Source organism: Balaenoptera borealis, assembly GCF_965194805.1.
Source record: "Balaenoptera borealis genome assembly, chromosome: 1".
NCBI lineage: Eukaryota > Metazoa > Chordata > Mammalia > Artiodactyla > Balaenopteridae > Balaenoptera > Balaenoptera borealis.
In genome coordinates this window covers 84,630,218-84,650,991 of record NC_138860.1, presented here as the reverse complement: position 1 = coordinate 84,650,991, position 20,774 = coordinate 84,630,218, and the positions used below count along the sequence as shown (strand labels likewise).

Genomic DNA, 20,774 nt, shown 5'->3' with positions numbered 1-20,774 from the left:
CCTTCTCTTCTAGGCCAGCACCCTCCTGCCCTTGATCCTGCCTCTTTTGTATACTCTCTGACTTTGGCCATAGTTTTCTCCTCTTTTCTGTTTCTTTGATCCCTCTCTCTAGGGGCTCCTTTATCATAGTCTATTAATACACTCTAGTTTCATCAATGTAAGAAAAAGTCATTATTTCCTATGTATCAGGCAGCAGACAAAAACACACCGGCTACTATTTTTTTTTTAATTGAAGTACAATTGATTTACAATATTGTGTTAGTTTCAGGTGTACAGCAGATTCTCTTCCATTATAGGTTATTACAAGATAGTGAATATAGTTCCCTGTTCTATATGGTAGGTCCTTGTTTTATCTATTTTATATATAGTAGGTGTGTATCTGTTAATCCCGAACTCCTAATTTATCCCCACCCCGCCCCAACTTTCTCCTTTGGTAACTGTAAGTTTGTTTTCTATGTCTTTGAGTCTGTTTCTGTTTCGCAAATAAGTTCATTTGTATCATTTTTTAAGACTCCACATATAAGTGATATCATATGATATTTGTCTTTCTTTGTCTGACTTACTTCACTTAGTATGATAATCTCTAGGTCCATCCCTGTTGCTGCAAGTGGCATTATTTCATTCTTTTTATGGCTGAGTAATATTCCATTGTGTATATGTACCACATCTTCTTTATCCAGTTATCTGTCAGTGGACACTTAGGTTGTTTCCATGTCTTGGCCACTGTAAATAGTGCTGCTATGAACATTGGGGTGCATGCATCTTTTCGAATCAGTTTTCATCTTTTCTGGATATATGCCCAGGAATGGGAGTGCTAGATCATATGGTAACTCTATTTTTAGTTTCTTAAGAACTTCCATATCATTCCCCATAGTGGCTGCACCAATTTACATTCCCACCAACAGTATAGGAGGGTTCCCTTTTCTCCACACCCTCTCCAGCATTTATTACTTGTAAACATTTTGATGGTGGCCATTCTGACTAGTGTGAGGTGATACCTGGTAGTTTTGATTGGCGTTTCTCCAATAATTAACGATGTCGAGCACCTTTTCATGTGCCTGTTGGCCATCTATATGTCTTCTTTGGAGAAATGTTTATTTCGTTCTTCTGCCCATTTTTTTGATTGGGTTGTTTGCTACACACCAGTTATTTTAACAGAAAGAATTTAACAGAGAGACTCGTTAGCTAGGTAACTGAAAGGGTAAAGAGAACTCTAGGGCAGTGGTCCCCAACCTTTTTGGCACTAAGGAGCGGTTTTGTGGAAGAAAATTTTTCCACAGACAGGGGGGTGGGGGATGGTTCAGGTGGTTATGTGAGCGATGGGGAGCGATGGGGAGCGGCCGATGAAGCTTCGCTCTCCCGCCTGCCACTCATCTCCTGCTGTGCGGCCTGGTTCCTAAAAGGCCGTGGACCCTGCAGCATGGGGGTTGGGGACCACTGTTCTAGGGTATAGGAAAGTAGCAATTTCAGGAACCAGCAGTTACCCCCACAGCTAACTTCCAAGGGGAGAGGTTGGAATTATCAGAAGGTTGGAGGAGGGGGACTGAGACTTAAGCCTCTGAGAAGGGGTGCTTCTTGCTGGTGCAGAGGTCTCAGAACTGGTTCTGTGAGGTTGGAAAGACTGCACAGTGGATTCAACTGCCTTTGGGGAACAAAACCCAAGCTAGTTCAGATTCCTCCTGCAGGGCTTCTCAGTTGCGAATACATTGTTCCTTTGTGGGGAAACCGCCCTGCTGGGTGAAGAAATGAAGCTGGCATGACACTGCAGGGAAGCAGAGGCCAGGGGGAGGAGTAAGTTCCTTTTCTCTTCCCGTCTCCCTCCAGGGTCCCCATTGGCAGAGGTAACTGGGATTCAGCTGTAAAGTGGAGTCCCAGCTCCAACACCCCAAAGTGTGCATAGAAAAGTAGTTTTTTTCTTTTTTTTTTTTAAAAACAGACTTTTTTTTAAAATTAATTAATTTATTTATGGCTGTGTTGGGTCTTCGTTTCTGTGCAAGGGGCTTCTCTAGGTGCGGCGAGCGGGGGCCACTCTTCATCGCGGTGCGTGGGCCTCTCACTGTCGCGGCCTCTCTTGTTGTGGAGCACAGGCTCCAGACGCGCAGGCTCAGTAGTTGTGGCTCATGGGCCCAGTTGCTCGGCGGCATGTGGGATCTTCCCAGACCAGGGCTCGAACCTGTGTCACCTGCATTGGCAGGCAGATTCTCAACCGCTGCACCACCAGGGAAGCCCAGAAGAGTAGTTTTGAAGCCAACAGATACTAGCTTAATAACTGGTGCCCCTACTCTCCTCTCTTATTTCTTAATTATACATCCATATGTGAGTAGTTTTCATGCAACATCTGCTCTCTCTCAGCTCCCACTCATTTCCTCAAGCTTCTGCAATTTGGCTTTGTTATCATCATGCTACTGTACTTCTTGAAAAAGGCCTCCTAATGACCAAATCCCGTGGGCCTATTTCTGTGCTTGTTTCACGTGGCCTCCCTGAGTGAGGGGTATGACATTGTGGATCTGTCCTCCACTCGCTAGCTTCTGGGATTGCTCACATCCCTGTCTCTCTATGTACCTCTATGCTTGTTTCTTCTGCTTCTCTTTCTGGGGTCCCTTCCTTTGCTTTCCACTTAAATGCCGATGCTCTCCAGGCTTTTGTCCTCAGCGCCCACCCCACTCTTCTTATTGTGCATCCCCTGCCCCTAACCCTGGATATCTCATTCTGTTTCCTAGTTGTTTTTTTAAAAAATATTTATTTATTTATTTGGTTGCACCGGGTCTTAGTTGCGGCAGGTGGGCTCCTTTACTTGCGGCTTGAGGGCTCCTTAGTTGTGGCTCGTCGCCTCCTTAGTTGTGGCATGCGAACTCTTAGTTGTGGCATGCATGTGGGATCTAGTTCCCTGACCAGGGTTCGAACCCAGGCCCCCTGCATTGGGAGTGTGGACTCTTTCTTTGTTTTTTTTTAATTTATTTGTTTGTTTATTTATGACTGTGTTGGGTCTTCATTTCTGTGCAAGGGCTTTCTCTAGTTGCGGCAAGTGGGGGCCACTCTTCATCGCGGTGCGCAGACCTCTCACTATCGCGGCCTCTCTTGTTGTGGAGCACAGGCTCCAGATGTGCAGGCTCAGTAATTGTGGCTTACGGGCCTAGTTGCTCCGCGGCATGTGGGATCTTCCCAGACCAGGACTCGAACCCGTGTCCCCTGCATTGGCAGGCAGATTCTCAACCACTGCACCACCAGGGAAGCCTGGGAGTGTGGACTCTTAACCACTGCGGCACCAGGGAAATCCCTGTTTCCTAGTTTTTATTATCATTATTCTTTAACAATTCATTTTGCAAACTACATTTTTTTTTTTTTTTTTTTGGCCGCACCGCATGGCATGAGGAATCTTAATTCCCCAACCAGGGAGCAAACCCTTGCCCCCTGCAGTGGAAGCGCGGAGTCTTAAACACTGGACCTCCAGGGAAGTCCTGTTTCCTAGTTTTAACTAGTAGTTATATACAAGTTGACCTCCAAATCTTTATCTCGGTACTCCACAGTCCACTGGCCATCTCCACCAGGGTGTCTAACAGCCACAGCAAATTAAATATATCTAAAGGTGAGCTCATCATCTTATCATCTTCTCCTTCATATATACTTCTGTTTTCTTTCCCTTTGAAGATTTTTTTTAGGCCAATGAGAAAAATGTCCATATTTAAGTCCATTTTCTGTTCTAGGGTTTTTAATAGTTTTTTAAAAAATTATTTATTTATTTATTTATATTTATTTTTGGCTGTATTGGGTCTTCATTTCTGTGCGAGGGCTTTCTCCAGTTGCGGCGAGCGGGGGCCACTCTTCATCGCAGCGTGCGGGCCTCTCCTGTTGCGGAGCACAGGCTCCAGACGCGCAGGCTCAGCAGGTGCGGCTCACGGGCCCAGTTGCTCCGCGGCATGTGGGATCCTCCCAGACCAGGGCTCGAACCCGTGTCCCCTGCATTGGCAGGCAGACTCCCAACCACTGCGCCACCAGGGAAGCCCTAGGGTTTTTAATAGTTTTGTATTGTGAAGATTTGAATATACAGAAGTTAATGAAAAATTTCTTCAACAAAATTTTATGATTTCATAGGAATGTATATTTTATAAACAGTGCTTAATAGAGCATGTAATAGACTGTCACCAAATAATGTAATTACAAATTAATAGTACATCAGTGATTTTCTTAAGCACAACATGGTGCTATGCCTGTATTTCCTTTGAACTTTGATTTTTAGTTTTTATCTCACATCATGCCCAGTGTTTCATTTCTTGGCTTTCATGAAACCTAAGATGATATTGTTCTCCTTCAAGATTTTCATCACTTTCACAGCATCAGTCAACTCTTCCTTATTCCATACTGTGCAGCACTTTCTTCATTGCGAGAGATGACTCTTATGATTGAAAGAGGAAGGAAAGTCAAGACCTTATCAAAAAACTGTACTTTTAGTAGATTTTGCTAACGCAGATGTCACACAGCCCTGGGATTTGTGGTCCTTCAAGCACGTAGTTTCTAATCCACTTCAGCCAGCACCCCCCCACCCCCACTCCACCAGTGTAATGATATTAGCTGCTATTTATTCAACATTTATTGTGTGCCAGGAAAATCCCCGCCCAGGGTCAATATTTTATATACATTTTCCCTGATCCTGACAATAAACCTATGAGGTATTATAAGCCCCTTGATAAAGATGAAGAAACTAAAGCTCAAGGAGTTTTTAATTAATTAATTAATTGATTGATTGATTTTAGTTTGTTTTTTTTTTCAGTCGCGCTGCGGGGCTTGTGGGATCTTAGTTCCCTGACCAGGGATCAAACCCGCACCCCCTGCAGTGGAAGCATGGAGTCTTAACCACTGGACCACCAGGGAAGTCCCCAAGGCTCAAAGAGTTTTTTTTTTTTAAAACAGATCATTTTAACTGCACATATTTCTTTTTTTTTTTTTAATTTAATTAATTTATTGGCTGTGTTGGGTCTTTGCTGCTGTGTGCGGGCTTTCTCTAGTTGCGGCGAGCGGGGGCTACTCTTCAGTGTGGTGCGCGTAGGCTTCTCATTGCAGTGGCTTCTCTTGTTGGGGACCACGGGCTCTAGGCGCGCAGGCTTCAATAGTTGCGGCGTGTGGGCTCAGTAGTTGTGGCACACAGGCTTAGTTGCTCTGCGGCATGTGGGATCTTCCCGGACCAGGGATCAAACCCGTGTCCCCTGCATTGGCAGGCAGATTCTTAACCACTTTGCCACCAGGGAAGTCCCATCAAAGAGTTTTAAAAAAAACTCACAGAGCCAAAAAAAGAGGCAGACGTGGAGTTGGCTCTGAAGCCTTCCTATGCTTTTGTGCTGCCTCTTGTCACAGCCCATGGGTGCTCTGGTGTGATATCTGTGATCTGCTTCAGGAATGCTCATGACCACACTCCATCTGGCCAAGGACGCCTCTAGCATATTCTCACATATCATATCTGGCACGACCCCTGCTCTGTCTCCACCCCAATGCTCCCTAGCAGTCTCCCGCCCTCAGTCTTAGAGATGTGCATGCAGCTCTATCTTGTCACCTAGCACCGTGCTTCCTTCCTCCTTATAGCACTGTTTATTTATTTCTGATGGGGGTATGCACTTCCCTCATGTATTCCATCCACAAGTCTTGTCTCCCCAAGTCTTGGAAATTCAACACTTACATTTTTTTTTTTTTTCTGTTTGTTAAACAGCTTTATTGTGACAGCTTGCAAACAACTCAGTTATCACCGTTTTATGTACTCCTTCGTCCAAAGCGGGTCTGCTTCCCTGAGGAAACCTGAGCTGCACTGAAAAAATCCTGGCCTGCCATTCCGTCTGGGACCAACACAATCACGACTCCCTGCATTGCAATGTTTACTCATTCAAGGGTCCAGTGGGTCCCGCAACACTTACATTTATTGAGCCCCATTATATGCTTTTCATTGTGCTGGGTGCTAGGGATAAGGCATCATACTTTCCCCTTTGAGTCACAATATCAGGTCCAGTCTGTTCACTGCTGTATCAACTTCTGGAGTCCTAAGTATTACATCTGGCCCCCTTAATTTTCTCTTGTGAATTACTGGGTACCTCTCACCTGTCATATTGTAGTTGACATCCTTTAGAATAACTACTCTCGCAGTTGTGCATAGTAAGGGGTTTTAAAGATGTTAGATGAAATGATAAATGTTAAATGCTATTCATATTACTTCATAAATTGAATATGTGTTCAATCAAAGTGTCAACTACAAATATATAAGCAACATCACTACTGTTTAGTTGTGAATTCACCCAGCACGCACCCTCAGCCAAAGCCATTTATTTATACTATAGTAACCTGGTATTAGGAATCATATCTGTGTTCAAGGTAGATTAGTTAGGTCATATTTGGAATTTTTTTAAAAAAAGTTTATTTCCCTTTATTATTTATTCAGCATGTACCTATTGGAGACCTTCCTGTGCCAGAGTCTTTTCTAGGGCACAAGGATTTAGCAGGGAACAAAACAAAGTCCCTGATCTCACATAAATCTCATTATGCATATGTATTTGTGTACCTGTTGCAAAAATATAGAAATTGCTGATAAGAAGGAAAGAAAGAAAGAAAGAAAGAAAGAAAGAAAGAAAGAAAGGGAAAGAAAGAAAGAGAGAGGGAGAGAAAGGGAAAGAAAGAAAGAAAGAGAGAGAGGGAGAGGAAGAGGGAGGGAGGGAGAGAGGGAGGGAGAGAGGGAGGAAGGAAGGAAGGAAGGAAGGCAGGAAGGAAAGAAGGAAGGGAGAGAGAAAACACACACAATTTTGTCATCCAGGTTAATTTTTCAGTGTATGCTCTTCCTGACTTGTGTTCTATGCATATATAAACATTCCCTTTTCACACAAAAGTGGGATAACACTTGATTATTTTAATGTGACTATACATTGTAAATACCCTTTCATATCATTGAATAATCTACCTCCTTGTTTCTAATGGCTGCATGAGGTAATTGGAATCTATTTGATTAGAGTGTCTAGGTGGCCAAGAGCATTCAGTCCCTAATTGTGAGAGTGTCTTCACTTAAGTACATTCCATTTGTTTGAGGATGGTTCTCAGAATTTAGTGTGCATAAGACTTACCTTGGGAGCTTATTAATGATTCAGACACTTGGGCTCCACACTCAGAGATTCTAATTCAGAAGGTCATGAATCTGCATTTTAATAAGTCTCACTCACCAGCTAGGCGCTTAGGAGGTAGGTAGTCCCAGAGCCCTCTCTGAGAATCTTTGGTATGACTTATAGGAATAACATATACAGTCATAATTCCCTTCTCCTCTTCATGGGGGTCTTGGGAGTTAGGTTTCCCTCAAGGTAAGTTGGTTTAGGCTACACTAGATATTTAAGAGAATGAATCAGAGGGTTGGATTTGGGTTGGTAGGAGTCAGAGCTGGCGAATATACCACACCAAGTCTAAGGGACAGGGACAGGTTTGAAATCAGGACACCAAGCTGAAGGTCAGCAGACAGGAGTTCCTGGATCAGAATGGAAGCAGTGAGGGGGTTCTAGCCATGCCTATCAGATAATGTCAGGGGTGCTATTCTGTGCTGTCTTTGTGCTGTTGGGGGCTTGATCAATGGGCGGGTCAGCTTGGCTTAAAGGTATAGAGTCAAGGGCAATGAAGGTTTGCAAAAGGCCTTGACATATATTGTCCATAGGTCAGACAGAAATGGTCTGACTCTCAGAGCCGAATGAAATTAACTTGAACCATCTCCACACTAAATCTTGGGCAGCAGAAATTCCAAGCCTTCTGGGTGATCTCTGTGTATTCCTGAAGCTCCTATTCTTGTGGCGGCCCCCTACCTGTATTGGCTTTCTGCTTCCTTGACATGGATAATTCAGCCTCTTTTTAGATTTCTACCAAAAAACCACCCACACAAGCATCTGTGTTTTTTTTAGATTTGGGGGTCCTGGGAAGGGGTACATCACACCTCACACAGCCTTCCACCACCTGTGGACTCCTCCCTCTTCTTTTCCTCTTCCCTCTTGGAAAAACCCAGATTTGTCTTTCCATGACTAGAAGTTTGTCAGTCATCTTTTTTTTTTTTTTTTTTTTTTTTAGGGAAGGCTCTTATTTATTTATTTATTTTTTATATTTATTTTTTTGGCTGTGTTGGGTCTTCGTTTCTGTGCGAGGGCTTCCTCTAGTTGCGGCAAGTGGGGGCCACTCTTCATCGCGGTGCGCGGGCCTCTTCACTATCGCGGCCTCTCTTGTTGTGGAGCACGGGCTCCAGACGCGCAGGCTCAGTAGTTGTGGCTCACGGGCCTAGTTGCTCCGCGGCATGTAGGATCATTCCCAGACCAAGGCTCGAACCCGTGTCCCCTGCATTAGCAAGCAGATTCTCAACCACTGCGCCACCAGGGAAGCCCTGTCAGTCATCTTTTATCACTTATACGCACCCTCTGGGTCTTGCCTTCCACCCTGAACTTATGTCAAGACATTTTTCTCAGCAGCTCCACTTCAAAGAGATATTTTGTTATTATAATAACAACATATTCCTGTGCCTGTACCCACCCAGAGGGTGGGATGGGGAGGGGTATTCATTTCTAGATCTAAGGTTACCTGATTAGCAAGCTGCAGGCTCAGCAAGCTGCAGGCTGGGAGTTGGTAGCTAGTCCTCAGTCTACAGCCCTGGTCATTAACAAATGAATAACCATCTCTTAGCACTGTACAACTCCACTGATGGAAGTCAAGTTATTTTTGTAGTTTCTGTCTTGGTCTTTCCTTCTATACAGGAGTTTTCTTCATTTTTTAGCAGGTGGCTGGCAGGGGGACTCCTCTAGGTAATGATTTTTGAAACACTTGCCCTCCAGAGCTGGCTGTGATCATGAACAGTATTACAGATGCTGAAATGAACACAAAGCCTGTAGTGGATACCACCCTTCCTATCAGGGAGATTTTATAGATGAGAGCCACATTCTAAGAACTATTTATTCACATGTTACAACATTGCTGAAATTCAGATGTGTTTTAAAATTGAAAGGCACATTTAACATAATGCTCCCCCTATCCCCCCAACAAAAATGCTGCTTTTTAATCGATGGTGCCTCTTACAACCCACAATATCTTAGAATAAAGGGAATGCAGTAGGAACACCTATCCAAAAAGGATCCGGGTTTCAGAACCGTGCAGCACTCTCCGCCTTACAACCTCAGTTACAGATGAATGGAAGGTGAGAATTTCCTGTCCATTGGCAATTCCAAGAAGGAACGCACAATGTCACCTCTTCCTGTCAGCCCAGGGTCAGGGCAGTGAAGTGAGAGGTCCTTTCCACATTCCCTGTTGCCTAATGATGGATCTACTCGGGACATTGCAGTCAGTCACCACGAGGTGGCGCACAAGCCCCAGGCATGAAGTTTTGAGGCCCACATGCCTCCCAGACGTGGTTCTTTCTGGATGGCCATTAAGAAGCTGCTGACTTGCTCTATTACGTGGGTAAGCAGGCAGAGCTGGTGAAGGCAAAGACTCCGTGGAGCAGCTGGAGGAGGGTTTGGGCAGCATGAATAGGGAGAGAAGTTAGGATTCATTCATTAGAGTAACAATATCTATTGAATGAATGCCTACAATTGCCTAGATGGATATGGGTAGAGAATATAAGATAGGCACAGTCCTCACCCCCGTAGAATTTGTGGTCTAGTAGAGTTAGCATAACTAGTGTACTTCAGTGGAAAGAGCAAGGACATTTGGTTGTTATGGACTTAATTCATATGCTGCAGCCCCAGCACCCAGTATCTCAGAATGTGATTATATTTGGAGATGGGGTCTTTAAAGAGGTGTGATATGGTGATTTGTAATAAACATGTATTTGGTTTTCATCCCCATTTGGGGCACAGAGCTGCTAAAATGCTTGGAATGTCCCAAGTGCTGAGAGCCAGAATGGTGTCTTTTGTTAGGTTGATGAGGTGACTTTTGAAAAGCACCTAAAGATGGGGGCTGGCTACCAGGAGAACCAGCCACCTGATTAGAAGGTTGAAACTTTCAGTCCATCCCCAGACCTCTGAGAGGGGAAAGGGGCTGGAGGTTGAATCAGTCACCGTTGACCAATGATTTAATCAGTCATACTTTCATCAAAACCCAAAAAGGACAGGGTTGGGAAAGCTTCCAAGTTGGTGAACATGTGCAGATTCCCAGAGTGTGTTGTGCCTGGAGAGGGCATGGAATCTCTGCACCCTTTCCCTACACCTTGCCTTATTCCTATTTTCCACCTGGCTGTTCCTGAGTTATATCCTTTTGTAATAAACCGGTCATCTAGTGAGTAAATGGGTTTCCTGAGTTCTGAGCCACTCTAGCAAATTAATTGAACACAAGGAGGAGGTTGGGGGAACCTCTAATTTGTAGCCAGTTGGTCGGAAGTACAGGTAACAACCTGGGCTTGCAACTGGTGTCTGTAGTGTAGCTATATCTCATCTCCTGTTTGTTTCCCAGCCAAACTTCTGGGAAGAGCATCCAGATTTGAAAATATCTTCTTCATGAAATACTAAATTCTCATAGTTATGCTTGGATATGTTCCTGAACTTTTTATTATGTTCCATTGACCTTTCTCTCTCATTTTATTTACCACTATTATTGCAGTATTTTAATTACTTCAGCTTATGATAATTTTAATATATAATAATATGATATAGTATAATAACACTATGTATACTACTATATATACTACATAATAATATTATATAGTATAATAACAATATAGTATATAGTAAGCCCTCTTATTGACATCCTTTCCCACATTTTCCTGCCTACCCTTGCCTCTATATTTTCTGATAAATATTAAATCACTTTTATATAGTTCTAAAGTATATTATTTTATACAGTTCCTGTTCAAGGTATAAACTCATAAGGGAATAGTTGGCATCTTTTAACAGTGAGCCCTCCCATACAAGAACAAGACACATCTTCGTGTATTGGAGTTTATGTCCTTTAGGCCACTTCTATATCTCAGACACATTTCACATTAATTACTCCTAAGTGCATCATGTTGTCGTTATTATAAAGTTGGTGGGCTGTTTTGGTATGCTTATTCTATAACTACATGTTACTAAACTTTGTATATCTAATGGTTTTCAGTCCATTCCCTTAAATTTTCTAGGTAGAAATCTTAACATATATAAGTTAGGGTATATATTAATATCAATATAATGTTCCATTATATATTGATAATATATATCTATACATATGGTGTGTGTATATATATTTATAGACACATATACACACCATATATCTATTGTGTTGTGGTATCATATATTTGTTGTGATATCTTAAATAATGATCATTTTGCCTCTTCCTTTCTAACTCATGTACTTAATTTCTCTCTTTTCTGATCTCCCTGCATTGGTGCAAACCCCTTGTTTCTATGTCAGTTCCTCAGACAGGCTTTCTCTTACCCTCTTTCTGATCTGAATTGTTCTCCTTGTTCTTCTATTTTACGGCATCTGCTCTTTTCCTGCATAGCTATTCTTACGCTTTATAATTTTGATGCCAATCCTCACTAGGCTGTAAGCTGCAAGGCTATTCCATCATTGTGTAGACTGTGCCTTGCCATTGCCTATCACATAATAAGTGCTTTGTAAATACTTATGGAATGAAGGAAATTTCCTTACTTTAATGTCATGCTATGTTTCACTGTTAAGCATGATGCCAGCTGTGATTTTACATAAAATTTTCCCTGCACTATTTTAATTTAAGAAAAATAAATAACATGAATTAAAAAAACCAAATCTCCATAGAGATGATCACACAGTTTTTCTCTTCTGCCAAGTTCTAGGATGAGGTGTATGAATGGGTTTCCCTTCACGAACTGTGCCTTCCTGAAGTGGATGATAACTGACGGCATGTATTATTCTTTCATGGCATCCAAGTGAAAAGGAAAACTGCTCTTGGCTAGTATTTTGTTTAGGGATTTTCATCTATATTTGTAAATGGGGTTGATCCGTAGTTTTCAGGGGTCTTTGGGATTTCGTTATTGGGGTTATGCTACCTTTGAAAAAATTATAAAGCTTTCTTCATATTTGTATTCTCTGATATGGTTTAAATCATGTGGGAATTATTTGTTCCATGAATGTTTGAAAATATTCACCTGTGGAACAATTTTGCCTAAAGCTTTTGAGAGGGTAATTATTTGACCGTCTTCTCTATTTTTTATGTGGTTATGGTTATACCTCTTTGGGAATCAGTTATCCTAGAAAAATCATCCATTTTCCCCCCAGACTTTCTTTCCTTTCTTTTCTTTCCCTTTCCTCCTTTCCTCTGTTCCTCCCTCCCTCCCTTCGTTTCTTCTATCTTTTTAAGAATAGAGTTGTTACGACTCTATTCTTCTATATTTGACTTCACCAAACGTATATTGTCTTTTTTCTTTCTTAATTATTTTAATGATCTTCCAAATGTCTTGGATTCTTTCATTTATTAAATAGTTACATGGCTATTCTGTTTTCTAGTCATGGATTTCTACTTATTTCTTTATATTTTCCTTCTTCCTGCTTTTCTTGTCTATTTTGTGTCTTAATATTTTAAGATACTGAATTAGATACTTAGTTTATTCCTTTTTGATTCTTTATTGTTAAGTAAATAAAGTGCTTAAGGCTATAGCTATGGATTTTAATATTTGGTGACTTTTTATTGTTATTTAAAAAATGTTACCTTAATTGCAGTTACGCCTTTCTTCTTAACCTGATTATTTAAAGAGTGCTTTAAAAATTCCAAATATCTTTGATATATTCATCTATTATCAGTTTCTAGTTCTATAGCAATATCCTCAAAGATGTGACCTGAATTTATTATAAATTTTTAATTGTCTTTGGTTAGCTTTTATAAATCTTTTGTAGGTGCTTAAAATATGTGTGTTTTCTGAAGTGTGTAGACTTCATATATACCTATCAGATCAAAAATAGTAAAAAAAGTATTGACTAACACCTATTGAGCACTTTCTATATGTCAGGCACTATATGAAGCATTTAAATACATTTAACACATTATCTTAGTAGGTAATATTATTTTTATGAAATTCATTTTACAGATGAGGACACTAAGACTTAAATAGGTTTCACTGCCCAACATCATAAAGCTAGTATGATGGAGCCAGAAATTAACCCCAGATTGGCTTGCTTACAAAGTTCATGCTTGTCATCACTATTTCAAACAAATTTTCTATGAACTTACTTATTTTCTATTTTCCTGCTAAAGATGGAGAGAGGTATGTCTGTACTCCTATTGTTTTTCTGTCAGTTCTGCCTTGTATTTCCAGCTCCTTTTTCTTTTTATTTGAATGCCTTGTTATTTGGCACTTTTGACACATAACTTCCCCCACTAGAATGTTAGCTCTGTAATGGGAGGCTTTTTCTTGTTTTCAGCTTATCTTCAACACCAGGACAGTACATGGCACATAGTAGTTTCTCAATAAATAGCTGTCGAATGATTGAATGATAGTTATATTTTCATGGTAGCTTGCACCCTTCAACAATAAAAATGGATTCATCTATTGCTTTTTATGTTGAATTGTATTGGTCTGATTTTAATACTGTGACCTTTGCTTCACTTGTTTGCATTTACACAATCTATTTTGTCCTTTCACATTTAAACTAAGTGGTTTTGTTTTAGAGGTTTCTTTCATAGTAGCATATAGCAGGACTTGTTTTTGCCTTTTTTTGGACTCCAATAGGTGAATATGAATATTATTATGGACATTATTGAATGAATTGAAGAAAGAATATATATTATATGAGTGAAAAATAAATCCTGTTCTAAAGGCTGTGACTATGATGCTTCAAGAGTGATAAATTTCAAAAAGGTAGAAGAAAACCAAGGAGAAATTAATGCTTTCTAATTATTTATTGCTAATTTTTACATGGCTTATAATTTGAATATGCAGTCCCTTCAGATAAACTTTGAGAGTTATGATTCATTAATGTTAAAATCATAGGGTTATTGGAGGATATTATAAAACATTTAATTCTTCTTTCCACTATAAGCCATTTCTAAAAGATGTTAGAGTCCCAGAAACCAAATTTGAGCAATTCTACCTATTATACATTACAGCTAGATGTCTGAGATATATGGAGAAAGAAAAAGCCAAGAATGCCTAAATCAACCAGCTCAGCCAACTGGAGAGGAAGAATTTCTTGGAACATCTGGAAGGGACTTCAAAACTCATCCTCAGAGGAGCTGGACTCACCTACTGGTGGTTGCCAGATTTCCAAATGTGATAGGGTTAGTCCTGCTGGTTGTCAACACAGTCTTCCCATCTTTCTTCCTTGTTTTGGTACAGACATTCTTCTGGACCCTAAATTAGGGAGTAGACATAGCTTCTTCCACTCCTGTGATCCTTAAACATCCCCAAATCTGGATAACTGAGACTGTTTCTTGTATTTCTTGTTTCTGATGGATCATGTAAACAATAGCATAACCAGTTACCTTTCTGTTTGGAAAAAAAGTATACCTCACAGGTAATTGGCCCAATTTTTCTGGTAGATGCAGATCCATGAGAATCTAGATCATTAAGCTCAGCTTTCTCCTGCCTGGTAAAATGCTTTTGGTCTTGTTCTTTCCCTAACTTCTCTTGTGTTTTGTAGTCAGTTTCCCTCGAGATATCCATCTTCCAGAGTTGCTCGCATTGTTGCCTCTAAGATGACTCTCATCCTTTCTTGAAGATGGCCTTTGTTCTCTAATCTCTTCTCTCCCACCATTCCTGGCTTCTGGTCTCATGTCTCTTACTTCGTGTCTTCCATCATTATTGGATTCTGGGCTCAAGTCTCTGTGTTGGTGTCTTCCATCATCCCTTGATGTGGGGATATTGTCTCTATGTTGTAATCTTTCATACTGTCTTGGAGCTGGTTTCTGACCCCTAACTTGGTGTCTCCCACCATTCCCAAGTTCTGGTCTCACATCTCTCAGTTGGTGTCTCCTATCAACCCTTGGTGTTGGGGCTTGGTCTCTTACTCCATGTCTCTCATCTTCTCTTGGAGTTGATCTCTGCTTCCTAACTTGACTTCTCCCATCACTCCTGGGTTCTGGTCTCTGCTCCCTGACTTGTTGTCCCCTAAAATTATTGGGTTCTGGTCTCAGGTCTCTTACTTGGTATCTCTCATCATTGCTGGGTTCAGGGGGCTCAGATCTCTAAACTGGCTTCTCTTACCATCCCTTGTTGGAGAGATCTGGGATCTATGTTGGAATCTTTCATATTGTCTTGGATCTGGTCTCTGGTCTCTAATTTGGCTTCTCCCATCCCTGCTGGGTTCTGGGCTCAGGTCTCTCATTTGGCTTCTCTAATCATCCCTTAGTGCAGAGATCTGGTCTCTATGCTGGAAATTTTCATACTGTCTTGGAACTGATCTCTGCTCCCTAACTTGGCTTCTCACATCATTCCCAAGTTCTGGTCTCACATCTCTCACTTGCTGTCTCCTATCATCCCTTGGTGCTGGGGTTTGGTCTCTTACTCCGTGTCTCTCATCTTCTGTTGGAGTTTGTCTCTGCTCCCTAATTTGGCTTCTCTCATCACTCCTGGGTTCTAGTCTTTGCTTCCTAAGGTGGTGTCCCTCATCGTTCTTGGGTTCTGGGCTCAGGTCTCTCATTTGGCTTCTCTCATCATCCTTTGCTAAAGGGATCTGGTCTCTATGCTGGAAACTTTCATACTGTCTTGGAGCTGGTATCTGCCCCCTATCCTGACTTCTCTCATCATTCCAGGTTCGGGGCTTAAGGCTCTCACTTGACATCTCTCACTATCCCTTGTTGCTGGGGGTTGGTCTCTCACTCGATGTCTCTTATCCTCTGTTGGAGCTGGTCTCTTGTTCTTAATGTGGTATTCCCCATTGTATTCGGGTTCTGGGCCCAGGTCTCTTACTTGGTATCTCTTATCATCTCTTCGTGTGGGGATCTGGTCTCTAAGTTGGAATCCCTCCAGTTGTCTTGGTGCTCGTCTCTGCTCCCTAACTTGGCTTCTCCCATCATCCTTTGATGCTGGAGTTTTGTCTCTCACTTGGTGTCTTTCATCTTCTGTTGGAGTTGATCTTTGCTGTGTAACTTGTGTCTCCCATCATTCCTGGGTTTTGGGCTCAGCTCTCTCACTTGATGTCTCTCATCATCTGTTGGTGCTGCTGTTTGGTCACTATGGTGGAATCGTTCATATTTTCTTGAAGCTGATCCCTGATACCTAATTTGACTTCTCCCATCATTTGTGTTTTCTGGACCTAGGTCTCTCACTTGTTGTTTCCCATCATTTCTATGTTCTGAGCTCTGATTCCTAATGTAGTGTCTCCCATTTTTCCTGGGCTCTGGGCTCAGGTCTCTCACTTGGTGTTTCTCATCATTCTTTGTCACTGGGGTCTGAATTCTCACCTTGTATTTCCCATTTTCCTGTGGTATTGGAGTCTGGTCACTAACTCTCAGAATCTCATCCCCTCTTGGATATGGTCTCTGCTCTCTAATTAGCTGTCTTCCACTATTTTGAATATCTGAACTTGGCCCTCTCACTGGATGCCTCTCTTCATCTGTTGGTGCTGAGATCTGAGCACTCATCTGTTGTCTTTCATCATCTTTCATCTCTGGTCTTAGTTCTCTAATTTGTTGTACTTTACTACCTCTGGCTTGTGGACCTTGTTCTCTCACTGGGTATCTTCTCTCATCATTTCTTGATGCTGAGGTCTGATCACTAACTTCTTGTGTCTCATTCCTTCTGGGTGAAAATTTCTGTTCTCCAATCTGTATCCCACTGTTGCTTCATTCTGAGTTCTGATTTCTTACTTGGTGATGCTCACCAGCTTTTGGTGTTGGATTCTGCTCCCTACTTTGTTGCCTTGCATTATACTGGAAATCCAGGCTCTGCTTTCTCAGTTGATACCTTCAAACATCCTATGGTTTTGGAATCTGGTCTCTCACTTGATGGCTCCTCTCATTTATTGGTGTTGGGCTCTGGTTTCCCATTTGGATATTCTCATCAACTCTTGGTTCTAGTGTCTTTACACCACTTTGTTGCCTTAACTGATATTGTGGCTCTGGTCTGTGGTCTTGCACTTGATGTCTCCCACCATTGCTTGGATCTGGAACCTGGTTCCTCGCTTGTTGGCTCTCAACATCCTGAGATACTAGAGCCTTATCTTCTCTTACTTGATGCCACCTAACATCCCCTGGTGTTGGGCTCTGGATTCTTGGTTGGTGATACTCAGCAACTCTTGGTTCTAGGATCTGATCTCTACCAGGGTGTCTTGAATAATCTTGGTGTTCTAGTCTCTAGTCTCTCACTTGAAGACCCCTGTAATCACTTTGTGTTGGGATCTTGTCTCTACCATGGCATCTCCCAGAGTCCTGGGATTCTAAGCTTGGGTCCCTCACTTGTCGTTGCCCATCATCATTTGCTGTTGGAATTTGGTTTCTCACTTGGATTTTCTGAATATCCTGGGAATCTTGCTTCTGATCTTTCATTTGAAGACTGCCTTCCTTCCTTGCTGTTGGGATCTGGTTTCTCACTTGATTTCTTCTATCATCCCAGGTCTCAAGGCTTAGGTCTCTTACTTGGTGTTGCTTAAGACCCCGAGGTTTAGGTCCCATATCTCCTACTTGGAGTCTCTCAATATCCTGGGTCTACACTGTGGTCTTTCCCTTGACGCCTCCTATCATTACTTGGTACTGAGATAATTTGGAGTCTTTCACTGTCCTGGGGTTCAGGGCTCGGGTGTCTTACTTCATTTTGTGGAACATTCTGTGACTCTAGCCTGTGATCTCTATCTTGATGACTCCCATTATGTCTCAGTGTTGTGATATTATCTCTCACTAGGTGTCCCCCAGTATCCTGAGATTCTAGGCTTTGATCTCTCACTTGATTCTCATTATCTCTTGGTGTTGGGATCTGATCTCTCCTGTGGTGTCTGTGAACATCTTGGGGTTCTGGGTTCCAGTCTCTCATTTGATGCTTTCCATCATGCCTTGATGTTGGCATCTGGTCTCTCACTTGGTATCTCCCATCATGCTGGTATCTTAGCCTCTGGTTTCTTCCTTGGTACCTCCTACTATCCCTAGATATTTGGGTTTGGTCTCTCACCTGGTATCTTCCAGTATCCTGTGGTTCAGGGCTCAGGTCTCTCACTTGGTGTCTTCTCACATCCTGTGATTATACACTCTAGTCTCTCACTCCATGACTCTTATCATCACTGGGTGTTGGGATCTGGTCTCTCACTTTATGTCTCTGAGCATCTTGGGACTCTTGGCTCTGATCTTTCTCTTGGAATTTTTCTTTCTGCAGTTGTCTGCCTTCTAGCTCTGTTGCTTGTTGTCCTTGAAGTTCAGATCTTCTCTCCCTTTCCTTTAATTCAGGACAGAGAAGAGGTTTTATGCTTGCATGATAGGTTTTTGTCACTCCGAACACAAGCAAAATGAATTCACTGAAATCAACTGTTTTGTCACCATCTTGATCCAGCTGTTGGAGGATTTTTTCTGTTGTCTCAGAATTACTTGATTTCTATGAGGAAAAAAAAAAAACAAGAAAGGAAATAATATATTCATCATTTGTTATTTTTTCTTATGCCTTCTTTGTTACCTAGAAAATTTCTTAGGGGACACATAACAGTTCTGTTTTTTATTTTTTGTTCTTTTCATTAGTTACCTCATTGGATAATATTTTCCATAGCAGTATTATGTATAGTTTTATAATTTGAGATCACAGTGAATGAAGTATTTATTCCTAACAAGTATTACTAAAATATAACATTATTTTATTAAGTGTTTAGTAATCACTAATACCCTCTCTCTTTATCCAACTCCCATTGATGACTCTGTTTTATATTAAAAAATAAAATACAAGTCACCAAAGTAGAACTCTCTCACCTTTTTCCTAAGACAATAGAAGAAGTTCACCTGTTTCAGTCAAAGACAAATCCAGCTACCTGTGCTCTGGAGTTCATTCTCTTTACTTTCTAAAAGACCGAATTGATTCTGATAATCCCTCTTTCTCTTGACTTTTTAATATTTTAGTCTTCACTGGATATCATACTGTAACCATAAGCTTTATTAGCTATCATATATGAAAAAATCTTCCTATGTACCACGTTCCCACATCTGTTTCTTTCTACCTGCCACCCATTATCTTTTCTCTCCCTTTATCTCCAAGATTCTTGAAAGTTATCTGCAAATGTCTCCACTTCTTTACCCTTTATTCACCCTTTAATCCATGTCATTCTTGTATCCATATTTACCACCACACCAAGTGTCTTCCTTATTGCCAAACACAATGAACACTTTTCAATCCACATTTTGACCTCAGCTTCAATGAGCACAAATAACTAATTCTTCCATTGGAAACATTCTCTTCTCTTGAATTCCATGACCATCCCAGTCTTCTGATTTTCCTCCTATATCTCTGGTCTCCCTTCTCCATGTCCTATTTTCATTTCTCCTCTTCCACTTCACCACTAAATACTGGAGTTGCTCAGGGTTTAGTTGTGGACATTCTTCTTACCCTGTTTTTACCTTGTATTCCATTCCTGTGGCTTCATACCACCAATCAGAAAATGATAATCAGATTTTTGTCTTTGGTCCAGATCCCTCTTCTGAGCTCCATACTTATATATCCAACTGCTTTGGTGACATCTTCTCTGTGATATATCACAGGTAGAAGAAATTCAACATGTCAAACTCTGAATTTCTGACTTTCCCCTCATGCCTACCCTTCATCAAATCCTCCCCATCTCAGTAAATGGCAGCACCATCTTCCCAATTTCTTAAGTCAGAAGCTTGGTAGCTGTTTTTGATTTTTTCCTCTCATTTACCTTCCAGTTTAGTCTACCATAAAGCTTTTTGTTCCTACTCCAAAACATATTATCAATCCATCTATTTCTTCCCCATTGCTTGGACCCCAATCTAAGCTATCATCATCTTTTGCCTGTACTGTTGTAGTAGCCTCCTAGTAGGTCTGTTTGCTTCTTCCTTTGCTCCCTTACAATCTGTTTTCCAGCCAGAAGTCAAGTGACTTAAAAAAAACCCTGTAAATTAGATCTTGTTATTCTTTTGCTCAGAATTCTTTAATGGCGTCCTGTTATGTTTAGGAAAAAAAATCTAAATTCCTTAACATGCTCTACAAAGTTCTTCATAACTTAGTACCCATTCTGCCCTAACTTACCACCTTCATCTTCTGCCATTCTTGCTGTCTAGGCACGCTGGCCTTCTTTTAGTTTCTTAAACACATGAAGCTATTTCCTGACTCAGGGACTTTGTTCATAATTTCTTTTTTCCTGGAACACTATTCTTCCCACTCTTCTCCCAGCCAACTTCTACACATCCTTCAAGTCTTGACTTAAATGTCACTTCCTCAAAGAATCTTCTCTGACTCTCCAGTGGAACATAATATTTATCACTGTTTTAAACTATGTATATTTACGATTATTTGTTTATTGTCTGTAAGCTTTTTGAAGGCAAGGATCGTGTCTATTTTTCTTGCAAATCTTCTTCAGAGCCTAGAAAGATACCTGGCATATAATTGATGCTAAGTAAAAATGAATGAATGAGTGAATATGTGCCAGGAATTGTGCCAATTTCCAGGAATACAAAGGGAAACGTAACAGACATGGTCACTGCCTTCACAGACAAGTAAACAGGCAATTATTACATACTGTGATAAGTGCCACGGGGATGAAATGGGAGCCTGTAAGATAAACACTTAAACCGGATCACTTTGGCTGCAGTTAGCTAATAGACTGTAGGTGGTGGTGTTAGGAGGGGCAAGAATAAGGGTGGGAGACTAGTTAGGAGGCTATTGTAATAACCTAGGTAGAGACCCTAGTGGCCTG

At 41.3% G+C, this 20,774-nt stretch overlaps 1 protein-coding gene and 1 pseudogene across 2 annotated transcripts in view; one reads left to right on the top strand and one right to left on the bottom strand.

Annotated features, from left to right (window-relative positions):
• LOC309607998 (late cornified envelope protein 2A-like) overlaps positions 1-20,774 on the top strand; it is a 366,173-nt pseudogene that overhangs the window by 123,115 nt on the left and 222,284 nt on the right. The gene's annotated exons all lie outside the window — the stretch shown is intronic.
• On the bottom strand, positions 15,036-16,539 carry LOC309607576 (uncharacterized protein; the record flags this gene model as incomplete). Its single annotated transcript, XM_082346255.1, is given in 3 exon segments — positions 15,036-15,685; positions 15,688-16,027; positions 16,201-16,539. Coding segments are annotated over 3 exon segments (1,098 nt in total). The 3' UTR covers positions 15,036-15,266.